General features: G+C 60.0%; 1 protein-coding gene across 1 annotated transcript in view; it reads left to right on the top strand.

Annotated features, from left to right (window-relative positions):
• Window positions 1–254: 254 nt before the first annotated feature.
• The window catches only part of NOL4L (nucleolar protein 4 like), a 142,565-nt gene continuing 127,309 nt past the window's right edge, over window positions 255–15,510 (top strand). The window contains exon 1 of the mRNA XM_016937677.4: window positions 255–1,079. Within this exon, the coding sequence (XP_016793166.1) occupies window positions 759–1,079 (321 nt within the window). The 5' untranslated portion in view covers window positions 255–758. The remainder of the gene's footprint in view (window positions 1,080–15,510) is intronic.

Here is a 15,510-nt window from a genome sequence, read left to right as displayed (position 1 = left end):
GCGGGACCGCCGCGTCCGGGAGGAGCGGGGCCTGCGAAGCTCCGGGCCCGGCCCGGCCAGACGGAACGCGGTTCCTGGGCTGGGCACTGCGCGCCTGTGGTTCCTGCCCTCCCGGCGGCTGCGGGCGCGGCTGCCCCCGCGCCCCCAGGGGCCGGGCCGGGCGGGGGCTGGGCCCGGCGGGCGGGCGCAGGAGGAAGAGGGGGGGCGGGCGGCGGCGAAGGCTGCGCCGCTCTAACAGGTGGGATCCCGCGGCGTGGTGGAGGCGGGCGCGGGAGGAGGAGGAGGAGGAAGAGCCGCGGCAGCGGGAGCCTGAGCAAGAGCAGGATGAGCCGCGCAAGCTGACAGCCACTGCTGCCGCCCGCGCCCAGGCTCGGTCTCGCTCCCAGGGCTCGGGGCCGCTCCCCGCCTCCCGCCTCCCCCGGCCGCCCGCGGGGCGGCCCGCCCCCTCTGCACCTCCGGGCCCGGAGCTGCCTCCATCGCTCCTGCATCCCGGCCGGGGGGAGGAGGAGGCGGAGCAGGAGGCGAGCCGGAGCCGCCGCCGCCAACGCCGCCGCCGCCGCCCGAGCAGGACAGAGCGCGCCGCAGCCCCGCGCGTCCGGCCGCCGCCCGCGCCCATCCAGCAGCCTCGCCGGAGCCACACCGCGGGACAGCCGCGGCCGCGGCGCGTCCCGGCCCGGTCCAGCCCAGCCCAGCCCAGTCCCGGCACCGGGCGGCCCGGCGGCCGGCCCGCCCCCGAGGGCGCCGGGCGCGGCGGGAGGATGCCGAAGCCGACGCTGCTGCTGCGCGGGGGCTGGGAGCGCGAGCGCAGCCCCGGGGACTCGGAGCTGGGCCGCCAGTTCCGGGACTGGTGCTTGCGCACCTACGGCGACTCGGCCAAAACCAAGACGGTGACACGCAGCAAATACCAGCGGATCGCCGAGGTCCTGCAGGGCGGCGGCGGGACTGGCGCGGGCAGCGGCCCCGCAGCCGGCGAGAAAGGCAAGTTCCAGTTCTGGGTGCGCTCCAAGGGCTTCCGCCTGGGCAGCGGCCGGGAACCCAAGATGGGCCAAGTGGTGTATGTGCCGGTCAAGACGGGCTCGGTGAGTGCGCGCGCGGCGGCCGCGGGCGGGTCCCGCCGCGGGGCTTGGGGCAAGCGGGCGGGGGCGGGGTGGGGGTGTGGATGTGTGTCCGAACGTGTGTCCCTGAGGTTGTCCGTGTGTCGGGCCCGCCGGAGGCGCACGCGTCCCTGCTCACCGGCCCTCCCCGGCTCGCCTGGGCAGCGCTCCGGGTTCGGGGCGTCCCTGCCCCCCTCCGCGCCGCTGCCCAGGCCGTGGCCGTGCCGGGCAGGCTGTCCCGGGCTGCTCACCCCAGCATGTTCCGTCCTCTTGTCCCCTCCCCCCGCCAGCAGGCGGCTGCTCTGGAGCCCGAGCCTCCCCCCGCCCGCCCCGGGGCTGCCTGTCCCGGGCGCCTCGCGCTCCCGCCCCCGGGCCGGCTGGGCGGTGTGTGTGTGTGTGTGTGTGTGTGTGTGTGTGTGTGTGTGTGCGCGCTCGCGGAGGGTGGTGCCGCGGGGTTGGGGGGGAGGGAGGCAGGGGCAGCCGCGGGACGGGGAGTCCGCCGGGCCTCCCAGCGCCAGGGGAGGGGGCCCGCCCGGGCACTGTCGCCCCGACCCCACCCGGGGCTGGCCCGGGGAGGGGCGGCCGGAGCCGCAGCCTGGCGCAGGAGCAGCCTCCCGCGGGTGGGTGGGGCGCCCCCTCAGCCCCCCGGGCCCCTCGTTCCCCCTTCCCTGGGACGGGGGCGGCCTGACCTATCCATCCCCTCCCCTCCCCCGTCCCCCGGGCCGGCCCGGTCCGGGCGGGGTGGCGTGGGGGAGGGGGCGGGGAACCGCAGCCGCCTAAAGGGAGGAGGCGGGCGGCCGGGCGGGGGCGTCCCCTCTGGCCCGGGGCGCCCTGGAGAGGGCGTGCGGCGCGGGCCCCGCGGCTCCCCCGCCGGGACCTCATTGTTCTGCAGAGGGTGGGGGCTGGGGGGGGGCGGCCGCTCCCGGGGCTCTGCTGAGCTTTGAACTTTCCGTCGCCGAGACCCTCCAGTAGTGCGTTCCGCCCCCGGCCCGGTCGGGCCGCGCCGGCCTCCCCCCGCCCTCCTTGCTCCCTCCCCGGCCGGAGCGCGAGAGCCGGGCCGCCCCGCGCCGGCCTCCCTCCCTCCCCCGCTCCCCCGCTCCCCCCTCCGCGCTCCTCCCCCGGCCGGCCCGCCCGCCCCGCGCTCAGCCCCGTCCCCGGCCGGAGCGGGCTCTTCACACACAATTGATTCGGTCGTTACGAAAAGTGCACTTGTCCCCTCCCCCTCCCCCTCCGCGGCCGCCCGGGCCGGGCCCGCGGGGTGAGGGGGCCGCGAGGGAGGGAGGCGGGAGCCGGGGAGCAGATCCGGAGGCGCCTCCCCCCGCGCCCAGGGGACGGGGCTGCAGGCCGCGGGGAGTGGGAGTCGCGAGCGCGGAGGGCGGGCGGCCCATCTGCGAGGAGCGCTGATAACCGCGCTGCGGCCGCCAGCAGCCCATCTGCGCCGCTGCCGCCTCCGGCCGGACCGGGAACAGGGGGCCGGGCAGAGGGGCGCGCCGGGACCGGGTTCCCCGAGGGGGAAGCTGGGGCAGTGACCCAGCCCGCGCAAGGCTGGGACCCCCCCAGCCTAAATCAGCACTCTCGCTCAAACCCGGCGAGTCTGGGTCATTGTCCCCTCCCCCGATCGAGTCCAGGACCCCTCCCCCAGCCCAAATCAGTGCCCACTTTCCCAGATGGGGAGTATGGGTCAGCCCTCCCCACCCTGCCAGGTCGGTCCCCTCCTCGGTTCTCCCATCTTGGGTCACTGCCCCCCGCCGGAGTGCGGTTTTTCTGAGGTCAGTGACCCACGAGATGGTTGGCTGGGTCCTGCCCCCTACCCTACCTAGGTCAGTGCCCTCTGCCATCAGCGCTTCCCGGGTCGGTGCCCCACCCCACCCCCCCATCCTGGTTACACCTCCCTGAAGAGCTGGAAGCCTTGGCCCAACCTTCTTAGTCTGAGGCAGGAGCCCTGAGTCCACCCTCTCCTGGAGTTGGGGGGTGACCCCCCCAGACCTGGCAGCTGGCTCACTGGCTTTCTGTGTGGCTCGACTTCTCCCTAGGGAGTGGGCATCTGGAGCAGTCGTCCACTCTTCATCCACACAGCTGTAGAGGCTGAGCACCCCCTCCCCCTATCCAGGCCACATGCAGAAACTGGGTGCTGGGCCTGGACCCCAGGTCCTGCCGGCCCAGCTGCTGGCTTCAGATGCTCCTTGAGACCCACGCTGACCCGCTCTGTCTGCCCCTGGCAGCGCGACCGTCCCCAGTCTCCACCCTGGCTCTCAGACCAATAATGAGCCCTCCCCAAGGGACCACCTGCCTGGGAGGCAGAGAAAGGGGACCCAGGCCTCCCAGTCCAGGCTGCCAGGAGATCCACAAACACAACAGACGTGCCCTCCCTCGACAGCCCGCCCCTTGGGCTCCCCACGCCCGCCTGCCTGGCCTGCTGGTCCCCAGAGAGCCCGTTAGTTACCTGCCACTCGCCCAGCCAGCCAGAGCCAGGCAGGAGATGCCACCCCCATCTCCAAGTTCTTTCCTGGGGCCCAGTTATTATTTTTATATTTCCATTTTCCTTTTCACTGATCCAAGAGGAACAAATCCTGCTGGGAATTCTGGGGCAGCCATTGGCCTCTTCCTGGGAGGGGCTGAATGGGACCTCCTTTGAAAGGTGCAAAGACGTCTCCTACGATCCCTGGCCTACACACACACACACACACACACACACACACACACACACACACGCATGCACACACACCCCCTCACCCCTGGTGTCATTTGGGAGAGAGCCTGTAGTTTGGTCCTCGGTGGGTTTTTGTGAAGGTCATTGGGCCATAAACCTTTGTCAAAAGCATTTGTTTAGTACCCACAGTCCTTGTGCGGGCACTGGGGTGCTCGGGTGGGTGGGGCTGTGTGCCTGCTCCCAGGTCACCCAGCTGTCGGGGGTGGTGGGCATAGCTGAGGACAGGATAAAGAAGCCCATGGGGGCTTCAAGAGAGAGCAGGTAGAAAGATTCCAAGGAAGAAGGGAGGTGGGAGTTGGGTCATCCAGCAGACAGGCCCCATATAGCCTCTGTCCCCAGGGTGGCCATGGTGTGTCACCTCTCTTCCCCATTGCTCTCTGGCTGCCCCCACCCTGGGCCTCCCTTCCTCCTCCCACAGCCATATGCGGTGCTGTGGTCGGGGCCCTCTCCTAGTCCCAGCCAGCCTCGGGTCGATGATCTGACACCACTTGTCCTGTCCCATCTGGCCCTGAGCTTTTCTGGGTGTGTGTGACAAAGGCTTAATCTGTCCGGACGGGCCCAGGGCAGAGAGAGGGCGAGGGGAATTACACTCCACAGGGCCTCCTGCAGCTGGGGCCCAAGTGGGGGTGGGGCAGGGCGGGGGTCGAGGAGAAGCCTGGGCGTGGGGGAGAGGCAAGTTGGCCTCCAGTTTGCAGGTTGTCACAGGAAGTAGAAGGTGGAAGCAGGGTATGGAGGAGAGGAGGGCGGAGTCCTCCACGGGCAGCTAGGGGTGCTGGTGGGGATAAGATCTCTTTATGACAAGAGCCAGCTGGGGGCCTCCTGGCTGGGTGAAGCCTGGTGAGGATTTATTATTTCTTACGTTTGGCCTGCTCCAGGCCTGTGGGCTGCCAAGCGGGGGAAGCAAACCCCTTGGAGACAAGACCCTCCAATTCCGTTCCGGCATTGGCCACAAAGTAAAACAACCCCTTTCCTTTTCCTCTGGCCTCTCTGAGTGGAGCGAGTGGAGCTGTCCCCAGAGCCTGCGAGGGCCACAGGTTACGGCTGAGGTGGGGCCCTGGGCTGTCTGTCAGTTCCTAGGATCAGACAGCCCCAAGTCTCCGTGGAGAGATAGAGGTTCTCAGCCCAACTGTACCATCTTCCAGATGGGAAAACTGAGGCCTAGAGAGAGGAAGTTTCCATTTGTTGAGAGCCAGGACTGGAACAGGGTTCTCTGTGCACCGCTGTAGCTTCTCCGTGGACCTGCCACATGCCAGGAATCCCACCATTAGAGCCCCATTCCCCAAGGGAAACTTCGAGATTGCCAAACTCCACTCTCAAAACCAGGCTTTTGCAAGCTGGACCCCAGGTGTTCCACTACCCAAATTGACTAATGGTGGTCTTTTCCCAGTTTGCAACAACGTTCATTTAGTGGAAAGCATTTTCAGGCCTAAGTCTTTCTCCCCAGAGCTTTTGTGTAAACCTTTGGCACCTGCGGCCGCTGGTCTGGGCGGGAAATGGCCTCTGACTTAGCACCGCGTAATATGTGCTGTGACCTTTGGTTGAGTCCCTCAATATTTCCTGGTTTTCTCTGAATTATCAGTATAGCGGCTGTTTCGGGGGTCACCTACTGTGTGCCTGTCACTGGGCTGAGGCGCTGATACGCATCAGCTTGTGGAATTCTCACAGCAGCCTAGAGGCCAGTGCTGTGATTACTGCTACCTTCACATGAGTAAACTGAGGCTTAGGGAGGTTCAGAATTTCCCCTAGTCCACACCAATGCCAGGGCCTTGCATACATCTCCATTCTGACTTTGAAGGGTCTTGCAACCTGATCCAATTTGAAAGCATAGGTCCTTCATGTCAAGCTTTCAGTCCATTACACTTTAGTCTGAATTAGTTTCAAAGCATCCCTCTGGTCAAGATGTCTGTATTCACAGGCTGCTGCCTGAGGCAGGACTGGCACAGCATAAAGTCTGTGGGCTTTCCTAGGGCTCATGAAGATGGGTGTGGGGTGGGGAGGAGGGAGGATGCCTCTGTTGTCCTGGGTCCTGGGGGGGCTTTTGGAAGAAGGTTGACAGTGATGCCTGGCACAGGCTCCATTTGCATTTTTTGTGAGTGGCAGAGCGTGCGTTTTTGTCAGTTACACGTTGTGATTTGGGTGGCATGGTCCTGGGTAATTCTGGGAGGCTGCATTTCAGTGCCAGGGTGATGCAGACAGGTCAGGCTCTGCCTTCCTGGGGCCTCCCCTCTAAGTCCTGGGTCACTGTCTGCTGAGGGGTGGGGACACCGTGCACCCTTCTTCCCTGGGTAGGAGCTGGCAGGAAAACCCTCTCCTTTATGGCCCCTGCAGGCTGCTTTGTCGTCCCTGCACGTCTGGGAGGCTGGAAGGCCCATCTGGGACCTCAGAAATGCTGCTGGGAGGATTGGGGGGTGGGGAGCCTGTGGCTGGGGGTGTCTGGGGACCAAGGTGGAGGGCCTCAGGCATACCTGGGCTTCTTCAAGCCAGATCTTAGCTCAGAGGTTGTGCGACTGAATCCTGCACATGTGTGTGCTCACGGGCTAGAACACGCATGTGCGTGCGTGTGTGTGTGTAAAAGTGCAACTGTGTGGGTGTGAGTGTGCTGTTCCTATCTATGTGCAGGCTGGAAATGCTTGTGTGTGTGTGCGTGGAGTGTGTGCAGGGCACAGGTGGAGAGGCTCCTCTGCGTGTTTGTCGGCATCTATGTGAGCACCTGGGCTGTGGGCCTTGGCAGCTGCGGGTGTGACTGCGTGTGCTTGCACTCATGTGAGATCTGGATTGGACTCACCCTGTCTGTCTGCCAGTGTGGTGCTGTTGGGATGTCCTCCATCATCACCAAGTCACCTGAGCTGCTGCCCTGGCCCCTGCCATCCCTGGAGTCTCAGCAGCTGGCTGAAGCCAAGTGGTGGCCATAAGAGGTGGTGCCATACCCCCGTCCCCATGACTGCAGCCAAGGCATCTCCTTGTTCCAGCTTCCCACTGCCACCCCCTACCCGCCTCTTGCTATGGTCCTATAACAAAGCCCAAAGCCAAGCATAGGGCGGGAGGGTCCTGGGAGAAAAGGCTCTGAACTTGAAGTGAGGGGGCCAGGGCCTATGGGGTCCTAACTCAACTGTTTAATTGCCACATGACCACGGGCAAGTAGCCTGCCTGGCCTCTCTCAGTCTCAGTTTCCTTTTCTGGAAAATGGGCTCTAAAACTCCACTTCTTGGCAAACTGGAAAAGGCTCTGCTGTCATTTGAGGATGGTGGCTAAGGAATGTGCTTGAGGCCACCTTGCTCACTCATGTCAAAGCCAGGCCTACCAGCCTGGGGACATGGTGAGACCCCGTCTGTATACAAAATTTTAAAAAACTCAGGCATGGTGGCACGCACCTGTAGTCCCAGCTACTCAGAAGGCTGAGGCAGGAGGATCACTTCAGCTCAGGAGTTAGAGGCTGCAGTGAGCTGTGATCATGCCACTGCACTCCAGCCTGGGTGACAGAGGGAGACTCTGTCTCAAAAAAAACAGAGAACGAGGCTAGGCCCATGGGCCCCAAAGCAGGTAAAGAAGCAGCTGGAAGTTGGTGACAGCACCCACCAGGGCCAGTGGCTTATTAGAACAAGAACTCTTGAGTCCACTTTGATGTAGAGAACAGGTAAAGGGCCTGGGCTTTAATGCTACAGGACCCTGGGTTCAAATCCCATCTCTGCCCTTTTATCAGTTTGGCCTTAATTTTCCTTCCTTCCCTCCCTCCCTCCCTCCCTCCCTCCCTCCCTCCCTCCTTCCTTCCTTCCTTTCTCTCTTTCTTTTTTGACGCAATATTGGCTTACTGCAACCTCCGCCTCCCATGGCCTTAATTTTCTCATCAGTAAAATGGAACTGTAATCATATTCCTCTTCTAGGAGTGATGTGGAAAATTAATGCTTTCATGCATGTAGGGCCCCCAAATGTAGCAAATCTTAGGAAATGTTAGCTGCTATGTGATCTCACTGAGCCTCAGTATTCCTCATCTGGAAAATGGGAATGGTGATGAAGGATGTTGTGAATATTAAATGGTACAGTGGAGACGAGGCACCCAGCCAAGTCCCTGGCATAGAGTAGGTAGGCAGCAACTATGAGTTCCCTAGAGGTTGTATCTGAGTCATTTCTGTGTCTCCAGTACTATCAGGGGCCTGAGAAATGTTGCATTGAATTGAACAGAGAAGGCTTTTTCTTTTCTTTTTTTTGAGACAGATTATCGCTTTGTTGCCCAGGCTGGTCTTAAACTCCTGAGCTCAAGTGATCCTCCTGCCTCAGCCTCCCAAGTAGTTGGGCTTACAGGCAGTGGGCACTGCACCTGGCACCAGAAGTCTTGGTGAGGGATGGAGATGTGGCATGAGCCCCCAGAGCTGGGAACTTGCAGACTCAGGGTCTCTTGCTGCCCTGACTGGTTCCTGACCTGCAGTGAGCCTCATTATGTTTAGTTATGACATACAGAAGGCTCCAGTGATCTCCCTGCCTCTGAATTCTTCCCAGGTGTCAGATCCCAGAGGTCAAGGAAGGGCGCTGGAGGGCTTTCCCAAGGCCTGGCAGGCACCTGCTGAGAAGAGGGACAAGCCTCTCGCCCTTCTCCTGTATGGACCCGACCCCCACCCGGCCCCTGCCTTCTCCGTATGGACCCCACCCCCGCCTGGCCCCCTGGCTGGGAACCTGAGTTCCTGGGGTCTGGATTTGTAAGGAGAACACATAATGGCTGGCGTAATAACTGCCTCCCTCCGGCAGGGGTCTGAGCCCATCTCCCAATTTTTCAAGCCCCTGCCATGTGCCAGATACATTATTCCATTTAATCTCCCCTGGGTTCTGTGAAGTAGATGAGAACTTGGTACCAGACAGGCCAGGGAACCTCCTCAAGGCCCACAGTGAACACACAGCTGGGCTGGAGCTCCAGGGCTCTGTCTGACCCTCCAAACCCCAGAGCCTGGAGGCAGGGGCACGGGAGGACCCCCGGGAGTGAAGGCAGCAGGGGTGCCCTAGCTCTCCACCCACCCCTGGCCCATGGTGCCCTCTCGCCTTTAGTGAGGGCACCCCACGTAAGCTTTCTAGACCTCAAGGCTGCCCTCCCACCTGGCCAGACCCAGCCTTGTGGGAGACAGATGCCCCTGCTGCCTCTCGTCCATGCTCTTCCCCTCCGATTTCAACTGCAGCTGCAGGCCTGGCCTGGGCGGGCTGCTGGGCCAGCAGACGGGAGTCGTGGGGAGTGGGGAGACGGCAGAGCAGGTGGGAGGCTGGGCCCATCCTCTCACCCACATGGTTGTGGATCCCGGAACACTAGTCCTCTTGGCCACCCTGGACATGGAGCTCCTCCCCTGCAGATGGGGAAACTAAGGCAGAGTGGAGGGAACTCACTCAAGGTCCCAATGAGCTCCAGAGCTGAGTGTGAGCCACTGGTTCCCAAGCCCAGGTCATTCATTTATTCACTTCCTCGCTGCCCTTCCTGTACAGCAGCTGCAGCCTTCCCCTTCCTCGGACACACCTGAGAGTCACTTCCGACCCCTTTCTCTGACCTCCTCTCCCTCCCAATCCAACCCATTTGCAAATCCTGTTGGTTCTACCTTCAAAGCACATCTCAAATTCTACCATGTCTCATGGCCTCCACTGCCTCCAGCCTGGTCCAAGCCTGGAGAGGTGGCTGCCTCCCCTTGGGGCCCCCTGTGTCTATCCTGTTCCCTGCCCACATAACCCCTTCTTCCCACAAACAGCCAGAGGAAACCTTGGAAACCCCAAGTCAGGTTCTCTCCCTCCTCTGTCCAGAACCCTCCAAGACTCCTGTCTCACTCAAAGCAAGAGCCAATGCCTTCCCAGTAGCCTGCAGAGCCCTGCGCGATCTGGCCCTGGCTGCCTGCTGCTCTCAATTCCCTCTCGCCTCGTTCATTTGGCCTCAGCCACACTGGCCTGTTTGCTATTCTCCAAACATGCCAAATACAGTCCTGCCCCAGGCCCCTTGCACTGGCCTTCCCCTAGCTTGGAATACTCTTTCTTCATCTCTGCATGGCCAGCTCTTCTCCCTCTTCAGGTCTTTGGTCAAATGTCACCTGCTCAGAGAGGGCCTCCTTGATCACCCAGTGAGGACCACCTTAGATCCCTTGGACCATCTCCCATCTCTCTTTTCTACTTGATTTTTCCTCTGTGGCCCTTATCACTCCCTGACATTATATGTATTTCACTACTTTCTGTGCTTAGGATCTGTCTTCTCCAAGGCCATGAGCACTAGCAGGGCAGACTGCATCTGTGTTTTTTTTGCTGCTGTGTCCCCAGGACCCAGATGAGCCCCTGCCCTTAAGGGGCTCCCCACTGGGCAGGGTGGTTCAGCAGATGTCTCAGAGCCGAGTTCTGAGAACTGCCTAGTTCTACACAGAGGCCGTGAGCAGCCCCAGGGCGCAGACCCACCCTCCCACGGGACAGGGCCTGAGAAGTCCTCGGGAAAGTGACATTTCACCTGGACCTTGAAGTCCAAAAAGAACTTTTCAGCAAGAGCAGAGCATAGGGAAGCTCATTCCGGGGGGTGGGACTGGTTTTGGCGGGGTCAGCGTGGGCGTTGTACGACGGATCCCAGGGCCAATTTTCTTAGAGAAGCATGTTTGGAAGAACATTCTAGATGGAGTGGAGATGAGTAAATGGCCAAGTCAGCTTGAGAACCACAGTGGGGTCCTGAGGGGGTGAGCTGGCAAGATTGGTTGGGGCCAGATGGAGGAGAGAGATCTGAAGAGCCCATCGCATCAGGCACAGCAGGGAGCTCACAGGAGGGTTCTCACGTGGAGGGAGCTAAGGTCACGTTGGGGTTTTAGAAGGAACGCTCAGATTCTGTGGCGAGAGGCGAGAGGGCGATGGAGAAGGAAAACCAGGCAGAGGCATAGTGAGGTGAGGGGAGAAAGGCGTGACGGGTTTCCTCGACGGACCAGCGGTTGAGTGGCTGGGGCTAGGTGAGGTGGGAGTGGGGCGAGGGAGGCTAGAGGGTCGCAGGCAACCCCGGGATTCGTGGGTGGGAAGAGTGGTTTAGGAAACCGGGGTGCAGATCTGGGGTGAAGGCGCAGGGGCAGGATCTGGGGCACAGCATCCAAGGGTGTCCTGTAGGCTGGTAGCCTGTGGCGGTGGGAGGCCGTGGAAGGGACCCCGTGACTCAGGCCTCGGTGGGGCCAGCGTGGGAGTCATCGTGTTACCCGGGCCCCCTCTCCAGCTTGGAGCCCTCCCCTCCCGGCTGGGACCCGACACAAGCTCCTGGGAGGCCTCTGCTTGGGTGGATGACTCATCGTTTTCTCGGCATCCCCGGGCTGAGGAAATGTTCAAGGAGACATGGGGCCCTTCCTTCAGCAGGCCAGGCCCTGACTGGATGCCCGCGAGTCGAGAAAAACACAATCGGGCCTCCGGCCTTGTCTGAGGACAGCCCTCGGGGGTGTTTCCGAGAGCCCCTGGCTTCCACAGCCTTGCACAGTCCTCAAGCACCCTGCAAGGCTGTGTTATGACCCCATTCTACAGGTTAGCAAACCAAGGCACAGGCTCTGCTGGGCCCCCAGCTAAGCAACCAGTAGGTGCCTCAGTTTCTTCATCTGTAAAATGGGTGTGATGATTGCCCCTCCCCTGCAGGTTGTTGGGAAAAACTAAAGGCAACAATCCACGTGAAATGTTTAACTCGTGGGATTGTCATTGTCATGAGGATGTGAAGAGGGGTCTCCCCGGGCAACAGGGACTCTTGACTGGGCAGAGCCACTGTAGGGACATCCAGAAGGCGGTATGGCCAAGGACAGTCCTGCATTTGGATCCCAACTCTGGCAACAGCTGTGTGGTTCTGGGCAAATGGCTTGCCTGCTTTGATCCCTGACCCCTTCTGTATAAGGGGGTGATAAGACCCGTACCCCAAGGGGTAGCTGGGAAGATGGCATAAAACCAAGCCTGCCCGGTGGGCCACAGAATAGGGGCTGCTGCTCCATCTTGGGGTCTCTCAGAGCAAAGATCCCGAAGCCAGGCAGCTGTGAAGCTCCCAAGGGTGGCTCCGAGGCTCTCTGTGGGGTGATAGGAAAGCCTGGGCTGAGGGGAGAGAAGAAGGGAGGCAGCTCAGAGGGCTCAGGCTGGGAGGCTCCATGGAGGATGGATGTTCTCTGGAGGTTGAGGTTGAGACAGGGGCAGGTTAGGGGTGAAAGGCTTTATGTTGATTCGAGGCCCCTGCAGGTCAGCAGAGCAGTGGGGGTCTGGAGCCAGGGGCTGGGTCCAGGTTCTGCCGCTTACTGCTGTGCAGTCTTGGGTAAGTTACTTCCCCTCTCTGAGCCTCAGTTTCCTCATCTGTAAAATGGGATGATAATAGCTATGGATTCAGTTATATCTTCCTTCTATGCTATTGTATAGAAGTATCTATACCAAGGTGTGGACAGTCAAGCCCTCAATGAAAGGAAGCTGTGATCGGGATTGTGACTGAGATGGAATCAATAACCCTAGAAGCTGTGATGAAGCCAGGTGAAGCAGTGCCACCGAGTGGGTCTCTGGAGCTCAGACTGGCCGGGGTTTCAATGGATCTCTGTGACTCATTAGCTGAATGACCTTGAAGCAAGTTGCTGCCCCTCTCTGAGCCACAGTTTTCTCATCTGTAAAATGGATCCAGGCCAGGCACAGTGCTTCATGCCTGTAATCCCAGCATTTTGGGAGGCTGAAGTGTGAGGATTACTTGAGCCCAGGAGTTTGAGACCAGCCCTGGCAATATAGTGAGACTGTGTCTCTATAATAACTAAAAAAAAAATTAGCTGGGCATGGTGGCGCCATGCCTGTGGTCCCAGCTACACTTGAGCCTGGGAGGTTAAGGCTGCAGTGAGCCATGGTTGTGCCACTGCACTCCATCCAGCCTGGGTGACAGCGAGACCCTGTCTAAAAAAAAAAAAAAAAAAAAAGGATGCAATAGTATGACCTATCTCTCAGAGCTGCCTTGGGGAGCTGAAGAGAGACTCCATGTCAAGTGCTCAGCATGGGAAACAAGAGCTGCTCTCTGCTTATGCCTGTGGCGTGGCCAGTGGCAGTGAGACCTTACAGACATGGAGTCTGGGGCAGGGGACAGAGAGCTGCAGAAGGGGCAGTGGGCAGAGGTAGAAGGGAAGCCAGAGCGTGTGCAGGGAAACTGGGCTGGGGGGCTTCCAGGAGGGTAGTGGTCATCTGGGTTTGCCTCCAGGATTGACAGGGCCCCAGCCCCCAGATCTGGAGGAGAGGGGGCCTTGATGGAAGCCAGAGGGCAGAGGGACGGCGCCGAGCCAAAGGTGGTGGGAAGCGGAGGCCGGGAGTCCTGTTGCTCCAATCAGAGGCTGGTCATCGGGGAGGAGGGGCGAGGCGCAGTGGGCTCCACAGAGTCCAGGCTGTGCATTACGGGACTGAGAGCGGGAACGAGAGCCCTGGGTTCGAATCCTGACTCACCAACTGGCTTGGATCCATCTTAACTTATTCCATTCTCACATCTGTAAAATGGGGAGAGCAATGTCAGCTACTTCTTCCAGTTGCTGTGGGGAGAATCTGGAATACATGAAGTACTCAGTCCGTGTTTGCTGTGGAGTGAGAACAATGGCAGTCATGACACAGCCAGTGTTGCCCAGTGCTTAGGAAGTGCCAGGCCCCGTGCTAAACACTTTATGCACACGACCCCATGTGATTGTCCAAACTTGGTGGCCGCTGTGATCCTTATCTCGCCAATGGAGATTCAGAGGCTCAGATACGTTAAGTAAGATGCCCAAGAGCACAAAGCTGGGAAGAGGCAGACCACAGACTCCAGCTAGCACAGGGAAGGGTTGTGTCCTCAGCTCCTTAAATCGCCATCCTTCTGACAGCAAGGCTTAGATTCTGGGATCCTCTGTGGTGTTACCTGGTCTTGGATGGTGGTTCATCCCAGGCTGGGGAGTTGGGCGTGAATCTGCCTGGCAGAGGATGCCAACCTTGGGATATTAGGCACAAGCAGGGTCTATTGGTAGGGTTCACCCTCAGGGATCCCCTAAAGATTCTGCAGTTCAGGGAGGGTACAGAGTAGCATGGAGCCCCACAGCCAACCGCTGGCCACTCCACATCAGCCGAGGCTGGGAGAGCCTCCTGCCGGCTCCTGTGAGACCAGGCCTCTGCCCTCAGCGGGTGGGGCCTAAATGGGGAGGTGCAGCCCCACACCCAGCCCAGGCCACCTACCAGCTGCCCCAAGGGCAGACGGGTGGCCAGTGCATGATCTTGGGCAGCCCCCTGGGGGGTTAGGACAGGGAGAGAGTGCCTTGGTGGCTGGGGAGGAAGCATGGAAAGCCTCTTGTGAGGAAGGAAACCGTGCCATGGGGAGAGGAGGGGATAGGCCTCCTAGGAGGGGCAACGTGGGTGAAGGTGCACGAAAGAGGTTTGTTTTATGGCAGTACACGCACATGATTTAAAACCAAAACCAAAACCGGCAGTTGGCCGGACATGGTGGCTCACGCCTGTAATCCTAGCACTCTGGGAGGCCGAGGTGACTGGATCACTTGAGGTCAAGAGTTTGAGACCAGCCTGGCCAACATGGTGAAACCTGGTGAAACAAAAAACAAACCATCTCTACTAAAAATACAAAAATTAGCCAGGCGTTGTGGCACACGCCTATAATCCCAGCTACTTGGGAGGCTGAAGCAGGAGAATCTCTTGAACCTGGGAGGCGGAGGTTGCAATGAGCCAAGATCGCGCCACTGCACTCCAGCCTGGGCGACAGAGCGAGACTCCGACTAAAACAAACAAACAAACAAACAAACAAAAACCCAAAATAACAAAAAGCAAACCAGCAGTCCCCTAGGACCTGATAAGTGGCCATCCCATCCCATTCCCTGCCCCCTGGTTCCCCTGCCTGGAGGGGTCCACTCCCTTCTGTGCCCAACGTACTTGGCTCTGGAGTGGGGTTCCTCAGTTTGAATCCTGAATTCACTGCATACTCGCTGTGTGGCTTGGACAACTTGCTGAAGTTCTCTGTGCTTCAGTTTCTACATCCAAAAAAGTGGGAGTGCTAATGGGACCTGCTTCCCTGGAGGCTGTAGTGAGCATTGAGGGCTTCTTAAGGGTCGTGGTTGAGTGCTCGGTGAGTGTTGGCCATCATCACTGTGGCTGCTGTTGTTATCATTATTATTATTAATTATTATTGTGCATATATAGCTAAGCACGCCCTGCTTGCAGTTTTAAATGCCCAGCTCCCTGTGCAGGTCCTAAAGCTCAGTTTTTGTCTATTCAGGAAAAAGAGAGGCAGAGGTAAGAAGTCAGCCCAGGGTCAACCCAGTGGCCCCAGACCTTGAGACTGGCCTCTGGTGTGGGCGGGTTTTCTGGACACCCGCTGGGTCCCAGGAAGTAGCTGCTGCTGCTTACGGGGCTCGTGGTTTGGGAACTCAATCCCTGCGCCTGTGCTGGGTACACAGGGTGGCTGTGGGGACAGGAGGGGGAAGGGTACTATGGAAAGAGCCCTTGGCCAGGCCCCAGAAGATGGGGGCTCAAGGCCTTCCTCCGCTGCCCCTTTGGGGTACCATTCTTGGAAAGGTTCCCAAGCTCCAAGCCTTTGGGTTCCTTATCAGGAAGGCGGTGCCATTCTCTGAGCTGCTGTGGACAGCCAACGCAGCGCCTAAGATGTGATGGAGGATTGGGGTTGTTCATCAGGGACCCCAGGGATCCCTGCCCTCAGGAGGATTTACAGTTGAGTTGGGAATGACGGTGTCATTGATAAGATCCTGATTCAGGAGG

The sequence above is a fragment of the Pan troglodytes genome, chromosome 21 (assembly GCF_028858775.2).
Source record: "Pan troglodytes isolate AG18354 chromosome 21, NHGRI_mPanTro3-v2.0_pri, whole genome shotgun sequence".
Taxonomy (NCBI): domain Eukaryota; kingdom Metazoa; phylum Chordata; class Mammalia; order Primates; family Hominidae; genus Pan; species Pan troglodytes.
The sequence above is the reverse complement of the archived record's forward strand: the minus strand, read 5'-3'. Positions and strand labels throughout refer to the sequence as shown.